A 12663-nucleotide genomic window follows, 5' to 3' on the forward strand; every position below is an offset into this window, starting at 1 on the left:
GTGGCTACTCTGTGCCTGACTTCATGCTGGACAATAGTGATAAACAGCACGCAGAGACTGACATGCCCGGCTCCCATGGAGCTTACCCTCCAGTAGAGGACGGGGTGAAACTAACAAACAAGATCATTCCAGAGCGTGAGAAAGGCTAGGAAGAAAATAAAAGGAAGCCATGATGGAGAAAAAGAATGTGGCGAGGACTTACAGGCTCTTCAGGGTGGTCCCAAATGCCTTCTCTGAGCAGCTGATACTTAAAAGTAGGCTTGAAAGACACGAGCCAGGTAAAGTGTTAAGGAGGGGAGACCCAGGAAAAGGGAAACCCCAATCAAAGGCCAGGGGCACAGCACTTGGCTGAAGAGAGTAGAAAGGCTCTGTCAGGCTCAGCGAGGCCTCACAGCAACCTAGCCCAGGGGTGCACGATTCTGATCTCCTTTTTGAAGACACAGAGGCTCCTGGAGGCTCAGCAACTTGTCAGGGCTCATGTAGCAAATAACATCCAGAGCCAGGACTTGGACAGCAAGAGTGCCCCAAGCACAGATGAACCATAAGGAGGGTCAGCGTGCACACCCCCAGCCCACAGGCCCCCATGCCCAGAGGCCTGGTGCCGAGAGCATGTGGTTTCTAGGTGAGGCACTGAGTGCCTCATTTAGTAAGGCCTGGTCCCTGGGCTGTTCTGGCAGCAGGCACATTCTGTCACATGACGCCTCCTCCGGCACTCTTTCCCATCCCAGGTCAGGCTGTTTATCCTTTCTGCAGGAAGTTCATCTGAAATACACATCTCGTGACGGCCTTTTGGCTGCACTAAATCTGTTCCAGGCCTTACAGCCGGAGCAGCAGCTGAGAAGTTCGAAGGGGGAACACGGGGAGAGAACAAACACGTTTGTAATTTTTAGAACAGAGCTAAGAATAAAAGAAAGGTCAAAAGAAGATTTTGGTTGGGCCTGACCCAAGCCCTGGGGACGGAGGCCCGAGGGTAGATCAGGGCCCGAGGACTCTGGCTTTAGAATGCAGGGGGGCTCACTGGCTGCTCCCCACCCTATCCACAAGTCTCCTTCAACCCTCAGGCCAGACTCCCAACCCTGTCCAGCTCAGAACCATCTGTCCAGCTTGATGGGGAGTTAAGATCCTAGAACCTGGAGCTCAGTGACCACTCCTGGGGTTCTGCCATCAAAACGGTGATCTTAGGCAAGTCGTTTCCCTCCTCTATGCCTTGCTCCTTTCCCTGTGAAATGGGAAGACATGATCCCTGGCCAGCCTCCCTCCCTGGGCTCCCAGAAGGCCAAGTCTGGAAGCAGTAATAAGAGTGCTTTGTAGAGTGCTTAGGTCCCTAAGCTCAATGCCTGGGACATGGGAGGCACCACGGCAGATTTACTGAATGAAAGAATGAATGAACCAAACAATGAACAATGGTGGGAGGCTAAGTTCAGTGTCTCAAAGACCAGACTCTAGAGGGAAGTCATTCAGAGATGACATCATCAGCACTGCATGAACTGAGAATTCTCACTCTTTCCCAGGGACAGTACCAACGGCCAGAGATATTGTGAATTATCACAAATGTCAGAGCTGGAAGGGCTCTCAGGAACCACGTAGAGAAGAGAGATTTCAAACGCATGGCACACACGCTACTGCTGCCTCTTCCGTATTGCTAACGGCCTCTTCCTTCCATGCCAGCATTTTTCCTGATGCAGGGCTTCAGGTGACAACTGCCAATCAATCACAGTTGGCACTCACAAGGAAACCTATCTGCCATTATTTTTTGGGGGGCGTGGTGGCAGGGGAGGAAGAAAGCCCCAGGAAAGAGATCTTTCAAGGTCACACAGTGAGTCAGGGGTAGGACTAAGGACTAGAACCCAGGACTTAGAAAGCCAACACTGACTTAGTGAGTGCCGGTCATGGTGCCGAAATGAGTCCAAAATGGCAAAGACCTCAAGAAGTACCCATCAAGTTGGGTAAAAGCAAAACTCCTCCCCTTCTCCCTACCTCTCCCCACCCCACTCCACTGAAACAGCCAGGTGGGGCTGGAGGCCCTGAGCCCGACTAGGAGGAGCAGACAACCCTGCCCACGCTGGTCACTGCTTTCTCCAGCCATCCATCCCAGGGAGCTGCGCCACCCCTCTCCTCTTCCCCAGGCCCATTAGCTCGGCTCTCCCTGCTCAGCATAGAAACAGAGTGCAAATTAATGGAGAGTTAATCAGCTGAGGAAGGGATATTAATAGACTCAGCCCCACCCCCAGTCTTCCTGAGCTGATCTCAAGCAGGAGAAGGAGCCTTCAAGAAATCTGAGGGAAAAGGCTTCATTCTGAGGACCTAGAGTGGCTTGAAGAAACGTCACGGAACAGAATGTAGGCCACCAGGGCAGAAAGAAGACTCAGAGATCGTTACTATCCAGGGGGCTTAAATTGAGGTTCAAGAAACCCAGGAAATTGGCCACCTCCCTCCCATTTTTCTGGGAGTAGGTCCAGACCCAGTGACTCTTTTCCTGTAGCCTCAACAGATTGATTTGTCCGTGTTCCTTCCTCATTCCTCACATGGGGAAACTGAGGCCCAAACAAAGGGAGCTACTCATCCACGGACACACAGCAAATTGTTGCACAACAACCAAACACCTGCCTTACTCTAGAAATATTTACTAAGGGCCTGTCATGTCCCATCCCTAAGGACTCTGGGACATGCAGAGAAATGGAAGCAACGTTCCTGTCCCGGAGGAGGCGTCAACCCTTGCAACTGTAGCTTGTTCTCCACTCTTCCAGTTTGTTTCCATAACAATGGTGCCATTTAATTGTTAACAGAGCTTGGCACGGGCAGCAAGGCTCCATGATTCCCATTGTTCCCATAAAGAAACTGTCCAAGTTAGTGCCAGAAAGGGGACTAGAACCTATGGCTCCTAGATCCCAGCTCAAGGTTTTTGGAATGGGTCAGTTTAATCAGTTCCTTCATTCAACGCCTATGAATTGAGTCCTTACAATGTGCAAGGGCCCCAGAGATGAATAAAGTGTTGTTGTCCCCAAGGATCTTGCAGTCTGAAGGACACACATGCGTGCAAGAGATGGGAGCCCATGAGCGGGACTAAGTGACCAACTGCCTTAGGAGGAGGCATCATGAGAGCTGGGTGTCGAAGGATTCATTCAGTACATGACTGTTAAGCCCTGACAAAGTGCCCGGCATTGTGCAGAGCCCTGGGAATACAACAAAGAACAATGCAGACACAGCCCACATTCAGAGTTTCCGATGGGCAGGGAGCAGAGGGTGGGGACAGGCCCCAGTCACATGCACAGAGGGTGCACCGGTGAGCAATGGATAGAGCTAGCCCAATCTCAGGAGAGCTGGTGGAGTGTGCAGCCCATGAAAGGGAGAGGGGCTGGAAGGGTAGAGCTCAGCCAGCTGTGAAGACTGTCTTCCTGGCAGGGCTGGGGCCACACCAAGCTTACTTGTGCCTGAAAGCACTAGTAGGACCTCATCAGAGGCTTGCCGGTGGGTCTGGCCATTCTCTGAGTAGGTGGGGGGCCTATATAGTCTTGGTGGGGATGGTCTTCAGGGAGCATCCAAACCCCTTTCACTCATGAGTTCTCTGCAACCTAAAAGCATTTTCTGGAGTTGGCCCCCTAAGAGGAAAGGTGCAATATGGCAAAGGAATTGTCCCCATTGTTCAAGCAAGAAAATGGAGGTCTCTGGTTGGAGCCAGAACTGCTGTTTGGTTCTGGTAATTCCTCACTGGGTTGGCAAAGGGGTTCAGTGTAGCGGTGAGGGGTGTGGGTTCCTAGATGACAATCTTTGCCTGGATCCTTACTAGCTGTTTGACCTTGGGCGAGTTACTCAACCTTCCTGAGCTTCCCTTTCCTTGTCTGTAAAACCAATTATTAGGAGTACACAACTGATAGCTCCCCTTCCTCAGAGAGGCCTTTCCCGACCACTCAGTCCACAGTCCCTTCTCTATTTCCTTTTTGCCCTTATCACAAGTGACTACTGTTTGTTCACATGTTTACAGACTGTAAAGTCCTCTGATGAACACAGTGCCTGACACATAGGGGGCTCGGTAAACATTTCTAGAAGGATGATAAAATCCATCAGGAGGACGCTTGGAAAGGACGCTTGCAGCACACCACCTTGGTGTTCAGCACACGCGATGTTATTGTTGTTATTGTTATTATATTGCCAGATAGGCACAGGGTGCTATGGCTTCTGCCCCTGATCTTTACGAGGGAGAAAATTTCAAGAAAAGAATCATGAATCTGAATGTGTCCATCACCCAGCTAAATACGGCCAATCTAATTTCATCTATTACCCTCTAGGCCGCACACTCCCACCCACACATGCAAATCCATGCAGAGCTTGCTTTCTTCTGAAGCAAACCCCAGACATCATATTATTCCGTAAGAGGCCTTCTTACTGGAAATGCTAGCCATTACATGCCCCTGAGGCTCGGCGCTGGAGCACCAGGGCTGGAGAGGCACATGCACAGTGGTTCTTGGCACTGCCTCTTATTAAAGAACCTCTAGGCTCCAGCTGAAAAAGGGAGATAATTGTATTTACAACTGAGAGTTGTTAAGAAATTTAAATGAATTAATATACACAAACAGGGACAGCCCCCCACAGAACAGCTGCTCAATAAATGCCAGTCATCTCATTATGGTATCATCATGGTCATAAAGTCCTGGCTCTGGAGGCAAGAAGACTAGGTTTGAGTCCAGTTCAGCTACTGACTAGGTTAATTGCCCTAGGCATAGGACTTAACTTTTCCAAGCCTCATTTTCCTTATCTGTAAAATGGGAAAATACTGGAGCCTGTCTTGCAGGGTGGGGACAAGGATTGGATGAGATAATGTAGGGAACAGAGGACCTGGACCTCTGTGGCACACAAAGGGGCTTAGTTCTGCTCGGGAGGCCTAGAGAGCAGTTCATCTCACCCTTACTTCCCGGAGGTGATACAGCAAGGGCCCGGTGAGGCGTGTGAGCTGCGCCAGATCAGGGGCCGATCCAGCACAAGAAACCGGGGCCCAACAGCTCTGGTGGGTGTGGGGACTTCCCAGCATGAGCAAGTGCAGGAGAGGGCAGAGCAAGGCAGAGCTGGGATTTTGAGGACAGAGAGGCCTGACAGGGTGGGAGGAGGGGAGACTGGAGAGGGCATACCTGGAAGAGCTCGGAGTCATCGGGGCTGTACTGGTTGGGTTCAGTCTCTGAGTTCTCTGGGCACCACTGCAGCTCCCCAAAGCACGTGGCCGAGTCAAAGTCGCTGGCATCCAGCTGGGAGAGGTCGAGTTCTGGAAAGTCAGCATAGAGTTGCTCCTCCCCGGACCCTCCACCCTGAGGAGACAGGAAGGAAAGAGGTGGATCAGAGCTGAGGCTGGCTAGACCCAAGCAGGGGCCCTCTCAATAATGATGCAGCCAATCTGGATCCGTGGCCAAGGCCCAATTTTGCCAAATGACCAAGAAATGGGAAGATCAGCTCCACCCCTTGGTAGAATCTTCTGGTAGCTAAGGTAGGCCCCAACAGTACAAAACCCCCTGCTGCTCTCCCCTCTGCACTCCTACACATCCCTCAAGGCCCTACCCACATACATCTCTGTCCTCTTACCAGAACTGTTTTGTTGAAAACTTTATTAGAGACTGTAAATGAGGAGTTAATCCTTTACATATATGTCCCCACTTATAAGTGGACTTCTTAAAGCTAACAATGCCTCTATATTAATAATGAAACAAAAACAGCAATGATAATGACTGACACTAATGTGCGACTACTAGGTTCTGAAGAAACACTCATCCATGTTCCCAGGGATTTTATAGGAATATATGTAATGTCTCAAATTACATATATGATGGAATATACGATGGAACATATATGATGAGCATAAAATTGCATATATAATATGATGGAACACCGATCAGTAGACAATATGTAAATAAAGTCATAAAACACCCATATCATGGGCCGAGCATGGTGGCTCATGCCTGTAATCCCAACACTTTTGAGAGACCAGGGTGGGCAGATCATTCGAGGCCAGGGGTTCAAGACCAGCCTGGCCAACATGGCGAAACCCCGTCTTTACTAAAAATACACAAATTAGCCAGGTGTGGTGGTGCATGCCTGTAATCTCAGTTACTTGGGAGACTGAGGCATGAGAATCGCTTGAGCCCGGGAGGCGGAGGTTGCAGTGAGCTGAGATCATGCCACTGCACTCCAGCCTGGGTGACAGATGGAAACTGTCTCAAAAAGCCAAAAACAAACAAAACAAAACAAAAACAAAAACAAACAAACAAACACCCATATCATGAAATACTACAGTGCTGTTGAAAAGAATGAGGAAGATCTGTGTGTTCTCCAAGACACATTAAATAAAAAACAAAGTTGTAGAATATCAGCATGCAAAATATAACCCCACATGTGTAAAAAAAAACAGAAATCAAGCCGTATATTTCTCTATGTAGGATAGCATGTATGCAAACACACCGGAAAAGATCTAGAAGGTCATAAACCCACCTAACAGCAGTGAGTGGGGGAGAAGGGAGCCACAGGTGACTCGGATAGCAGCATTGCCTGAATCAGTGGTTCTCAAAGTGTAGTCTCAGATGGGCAGCACTAGAATCACCTGGAAAACTGGTATGTTGGAAATAATATAAATTCTCAGGCCTAATCCCAGAGCTACTGAATCAGAAGGCAATCAGTTTCTCACCCTGGTCTCCCAAGTTTAACGGTCACCAATAGAAGAGCTGCCCTACAGATTCAGAAAGAGCCTGAGTTGGGGGGCTGACACAGAAACAGAAGGGCTTGGTGATGTTCTGTCGGCCCTGGGGCCTGGCAGAACTGAATCAAGATCCCCATTCACCAGCTGTGGACTTTGGGCAAGTCCCTTCACCTGTAAAACGTGGACAACAACAATATCTGCCTTCTATGTTAAGATTAAAAGAGGCAATGTCGTTATAGCCTGGCCTAGTAACTGCTCAATAAATGTCAGCTAAGAGTAATATAACAAATGATAATAATAATGATGTTTCATGGTAGACTGAGAGGAGCGGAAACAGTCTCGGAGAACAAAAAGAGGCATATGTGACACTTAAGAGAAACAGGTTTTCCCCAGACCTTTTCCTTAATTGTTCCCACTTACTAGGCCTCATAAATTATGAATAAATGTATATTATTAGCTCAACTTGACACAGGAAAAAGGCTTTTATCCAAATTTGGGTCAAATGTCTTAATTGGCATTTTGCAAGAATCCTGCCTACACAGGCGGCACCAGGCCCAGGTCCTCTCAAGCGGCCGGTCCCCTGCCCTCAAGCAGGCAGCAAGGTGCCCAGCAAGTCTGTCTCTGAGAGCACGGCTCCACCACCCTGCCCACCACCTGCCTATTCTTTCTCCAATCCACATGTATTCCACAATCCTCATTACTGAGAGCCCAGTCACTCTGAGCCAGGCACTGTGATGGTGGGTGGGGAAGGATGACATTAAACAAATAATCACACAAACAAAACATGTGATTCTAAATCGTGACTCTCCAGAGAAGAGCAGAATGCTTCTGAACCTGACTGGGAATCTGAAGGTGAGAGGGACACAGGTGCTTCCTCAATCTCTGGGTCCCCCAGGTACCCCCCTCCCCGCAAGCCCAACTGTCACGCCCCCCAACTACAAATCGCCAGCACTCAATGGCTGCCCCTGCTGCGGGAACTCAGGTGGATTCTCTCCGCTGCCTCTTGAGAGCTTCTTTCCCCTTCGTGCCCAAGCAGACTGTGGGGATGCAGCCGGGGTCCTGTTCTACATAGATAATTGGTTTGTTTCCTGTTTTGGGCCATTTCTAGTAAGTCCGCAATACGTGCGTACAAGTCTTGTTTGGACATACGTCTTTACTTCTCTTGGGTAAATACCTAGGAGTGAAACTGTTGGGCCATATGGTAAGTGTGTGTATAAGTTTATAAAACAGAAAATTGTTTTCCACAGTGAGAGAACACTCACTTTGTACATTCCCATCAGCTGTACGAGTGTTGCACCCTCTCCAACACTTGGTATTGTCAGTCGCTTATTTAGCCATTCTAGCGGGCATGTCCAGTGCTACTATGAGCCAGGCACTGTGTTATATAAGACTCAGCTCCTTCCTCCCTGAGTTGACATCTTAAGTGAGGGAAGAAAACACATAAATATTTCATTCTAGACTGAGTTAGTGCTATGAAGGAGAAACAAACAAGGTGCACTGATGGAAGATAACAGGAAGCAAAATCTATCATTTTACCCTTTTTATTTTTAGAGACAGGCTCCTGCTCTGTTGCCCAAGCTGGAATACAACATGGCTTGATCACGACTCCCTGCAGCCTCAACCTCCTACGTTCAAGTGATCCTTCCACCTCAGCCTCCTAAGTAGCTGGGACTACAAGTGTGCACCACCACACCTGGCTAATTTTTCTTTTTTAATTTTTTGTAGAGACAGGGGTCTGCATTGCCCAGGCTTGTCTCATCCGGCCTCAGCCCCACAAAGTGCTGGGATTACAGGTGTCAGCCACTGTGCCCAGCCCAGAATCTAAACCAGATGGAATGTCAGGAAAAACTTATTGAAGGAGAAGTCAGGCAGCGGAAGAGGTGGGAAGAGGAGTGCAGGCAGAGGGACCGTCAGAGGCAAACACCCCAGTGGGGACTGAGCCCAAGGCATAAGGCGCTGAGGTCAGTGAGGCTGCAGCTTGGTGACTAGGGGTGGGGGATGAAGGAAATGGGAAAAGATGACACTAGGAAGGCTGGTGGAGGCTGGATCAGGTAGGGATCGGAAAAGGATTTGGGTTTTACCCCAAGTGTGATGGGGGTAGGACCGGCACAGAAACAGGGAGATGGTTTAATAGCTGTTGTAGCCATCCAGGAGGGGACAGGTGGTGGGTCGGGGAGGTACCTCTCAGACACCATCTAGGGACTGTGGGACAGAACGGAGGGCCAAAAGCAGAGACACAGGTTGCTAGGCAGCTGGGGCCTCCCAGGCCAGCAAAGCCCCCAGCAATAAGTTCTCGGGTGAGCTCTATGTTCCAGATCTCCCTCTCTCCAGTAACTCAGAGCAGACACCTTTGTAGGGCTTGCTTCTTAGAAACAGCTTTAGAACCAGAGTCCCAGAATCCCAGACTAGCCAGGAACCCGCAGCTCTTAGGTTGTCCAGGTAAGTCATGGTGAACAATCTGGGAGGCAGAGGTCCCTCCAAAAACCAGACAAAAGCTATGGACATTTTTCCCCACAAGATGCAGGTATGCGCACGAAATGTACCTTAACTTTTAGAACTTCATAGAACTAGCTTAAGAACTCCTGACCTAGCTGGTCTATCTCCTTCACTTTGCAAATATGGAAACTGAGACCCAAAGAGGATAATGGATTTGCTCGGTGAGTGTCCTTCCCTCGAAACCATACCACCTCCTTTACAAAATGTCCACAAAATGGCTGTGATGGCTGCACTTATTGATTGCCCATAGCAGCTCAACATACTCAAAGTGTACCCAGCACATAAAAACAAAGAAACCTCAGCTTCGCGGCCTTGTCAATTAGGCTAAGACCACTCTCTAGCTAAAAACCATTAAGCACCGCATTAAGAGTGATTTCTCTGGCCATCTCCATATTTAGAGAGGCTTTTGAAGGAGTGCTTCCAGTGGCCCAGTTCTTTTTGAAAGGTCTGAATTAAGGCCTTCTTGTCCTGTCCCGGGAGCCTTCTACAGGCCTTGCCAGTGGAGCTGGGAGGTCGAAGCACATCCTTACTAGATGCCAAGGCCTATGCTAGTGCCTTCTATACATGCTCTCACCAGTCTTAAATCAACCTAGCAGGGTGGGTGCTATCGTCCCCATGTCAGCAAGTCATTTAAATTAGGTTACTAGGGCCAGGCACAGTGGTTCACGCCTGTAATCCCAGCACTTTGGGAGGCTGAAGTGGGCAGATCACTTGAGGTCAGGAGTTTGAGATCAGCCTGGCCAACATGGTGAAAACCAATTTCTACTGAAAATATAAAAATTAACTAGGTGTGGCGGCAGCTGCCTGTAATCCCAGCTACTACTCAGGAGGCTGAGGCATGGATGGCAATGGATGCAGTGAGCCGAGATCGCGCCACTGCACTCCAGCCTGGGTGACAGAGCAAGACTCAGTTTCAAATAAATAAATAAATTGTAAGTAAGTAAGTAAATAAATAAATAAATTAGGTTGCTAGGGCTTCCATAACAAAGGACCACAATGGGGTGGTAGCTTAAACAACAGATGTCTGAGATTCAGGTGTCTGCAGGAATGGTTCCTTCTGAGAGTCTGTTCCAGGCCTTTCTCCTTGGCTTGTAGATGACCATTTTCTCCTTGTTTTTCCATGTTTTCTTCCTTCTATGCATGTCTATCTCTGTGCCTAAATTCCCCCTTTTGATAAGGACACTAGCCATACTGGATGAGGGCCCACCCTAATGACCTCATTTTAACTTATCTCTGTGAAGACCCTAGCTCCAAGGAGGTCACATTCTGAGGCATTGGGGGTTTAGGGCTTCAGCACACCTTTTTTGGGAGGATACAATTCAACCATAACTCCCAGGGTCCCAAAAGGGTGAAGCTGGGATTCAAACCCAAGTCTCTTCTCTCCCTATGAAGCCAGGACCCTCATCCATCACCCTGCTTCTGAAAGTGAGAAGGAATATTCAAGACCATTCATTCCCATCTACAGATGGGGAAATGGAGCTTCAGGCAAGGGTTGGGGATGGCCCAAGTCATACAGTAAGTCTGTGGCTGAGCCAGGACAGACCTGGGACCGAACACACTGAACAGGAGGCTCGTGTGTGCGGCCTCTCTGACCCCTCTCTGTGCCTGCTCACCCCTTGCCGTGGGCCCCCCTTCTCCAGCAACACTACACCGCTTATCTGAAAGGACTGTGGCTGCCCCGAGCCAGGGAGATAAATGACCCTGGCCATGGATTAATGGGGTTTCATCCAGACTCACAGAAGTGGCTTCATTGGAAGCTTGTGAATCTTGCCGGAAATTGATTCCCTGCTTAAGAAAGAATGCATCTTCAGGAAAAATTGGTGGTTCTACGTTCCTAGCTATAATCAGCGAATCGCCTAGCACAGTGCCTGGTCCAGAGCAGATTTTCAGAACTACTGAGTGGGAAGGAAGCTCGAGGAGGTGGGGCGGAGGGGTGGCTGCAGTGACAGCCTGGGTTCTGCATCCTTCATTGGGTCACCTCCCCCGCTCTGGTCCTCACTGCCCTCTCTGGAAAAGAGAACATAAAACCAGATAGGCCTTCTGGACACCCCCTGCTCAAGCATTTGATATAATTCTGTACTTACCAAATTTCTGAGATCCATATAGGCTTTGGGGAAACAGGCAGAACTCAGCATTTAATGAACAAATAAAGGAATGTATGTATGAATGACTTTCCAGAGGGGAGACAAAATGCAGAAGAAGGACTGTCTTGAAATGGAAGGTAGCCTAGACGAGGAGGGTAAAAAGGCCCTGGCTTTGCGGTTCAACATTGACCCTTTCAGATCAGGACATTTATGTTTTTTGCGACCTCGGTTTCTATTGACAAAATGCGGATAATAAAAACAATCCTGCCTCCCAAGTTCTTATAAAGATAAAGTACCACAGGTTGGGAACATGGCATGGATCAGACACCCATGAGTGGTGATCATGGATTACTATGGTCTGAATGTTTGTGATCCCCCAAATTTATGTCGAAATCCTTACCCCCATGGTGAGGCCATGAGGAGGCGAGGCCTCTGGGAGGTGATGAGGTCACGAATGGGAGGCATACCCTTATAAAACAGACCCAAGTAAGCTCGGTTGCTCCTCCCACCCTGTGAGAATACGAGAAGCTGCAATCTATAAACCAGGAAATGGGTCCTCACCAGATACGAAATCCACCGGCGCCTCGATCTTAGGCTTCCCAGCCTCCAGAACTATGAGAAATAAAGTTCTGTTGTTTATAAGCCACCCAGTTTATGGTATGTTGTTACAGAAGCAGAAACAGACTGAGACACAGATATGGCACTTTCTAGTTCCCAAGTGACATTCACAGCTGTGCTCTCATCAGTACCTTCCCAAGATGCAGGGGATGGCCAGTGGTTAGCGTTTGCATCTGACTGATGGGAACACTGGGGCTCCAGGAGGGTCAATGCTTCGTGAACTCATCCCCTGACCCACATCCTCAGTTCTAAACCTGCCGGCTCACCCAATTCTTTTCTGTCAACTTTGACCAGCCACCTAATCCCAGTGTCATCATGGCTCGTGGTTTCTGTTGGAATGATCTTGCCCTGCCAGCCAGACCATGCTGGCTCTCTTCAGGCCGGCCTGTGATGGTGGGGAGTCGGCCCCTACCCAGCTGCACTGACCTCCTGTGACTGCCATCTTGGATACCCTAAGTCCTGCCCGACTGCCAGCCTGGTGCCTCCTTCACTGACAAGAAATTGTATTTGATGATCTGAGATAAGTTATTCTTCTTAAACTGCTGTCAGGAATGAAGACCTGCAATGAGATCTGCTAGGGTGGCAAGCACACGGCACTGGGCTCACCGTTCCCTCTTTCCATGGCGATACCACTAACTGATCCCAGCCTGACATCCTGCTGAGCCCCAAGCCTTCTCAACACGGAGCCTCTGCAGCTGTTACTAATTGATTAGAAGGGGCCTAGTCTACATTATGACCCTGTGCCTCTACTTACCTTCTAGGAAGGAAGTGTGGGAAATACCTAGGAAG

At 49.1% G+C, this 12663-nt stretch overlaps 1 protein-coding gene across 3 annotated transcripts in view; it reads right to left on the reverse strand.

Annotated features, from left to right (window-relative positions):
• The window catches only part of PPARGC1B (PPARG coactivator 1 beta), a 124308-nt gene that overhangs the window by 29205 nt on the left and 82440 nt on the right, over window positions 1-12663 (reverse strand). For all 3 annotated transcript variants that reach the window (XM_008014951.3, XM_008014952.3, XM_008014950.3), the window contains exon 2: window positions 5124-5297. In XM_008014951.3, coding sequence (XP_008013142.3) covers window positions 5124-5297 — 174 coding nt within the window. The remainder of the gene's footprint in view (window positions 1-5123; window positions 5298-12663) is intronic.

Source organism: Chlorocebus sabaeus, chromosome 23 (genome assembly GCF_047675955.1).
Source record: "Chlorocebus sabaeus isolate Y175 chromosome 23, mChlSab1.0.hap1, whole genome shotgun sequence".
NCBI classification, from domain to species: Eukaryota; Metazoa; Chordata; class Mammalia; order Primates; family Cercopithecidae; genus Chlorocebus; species Chlorocebus sabaeus.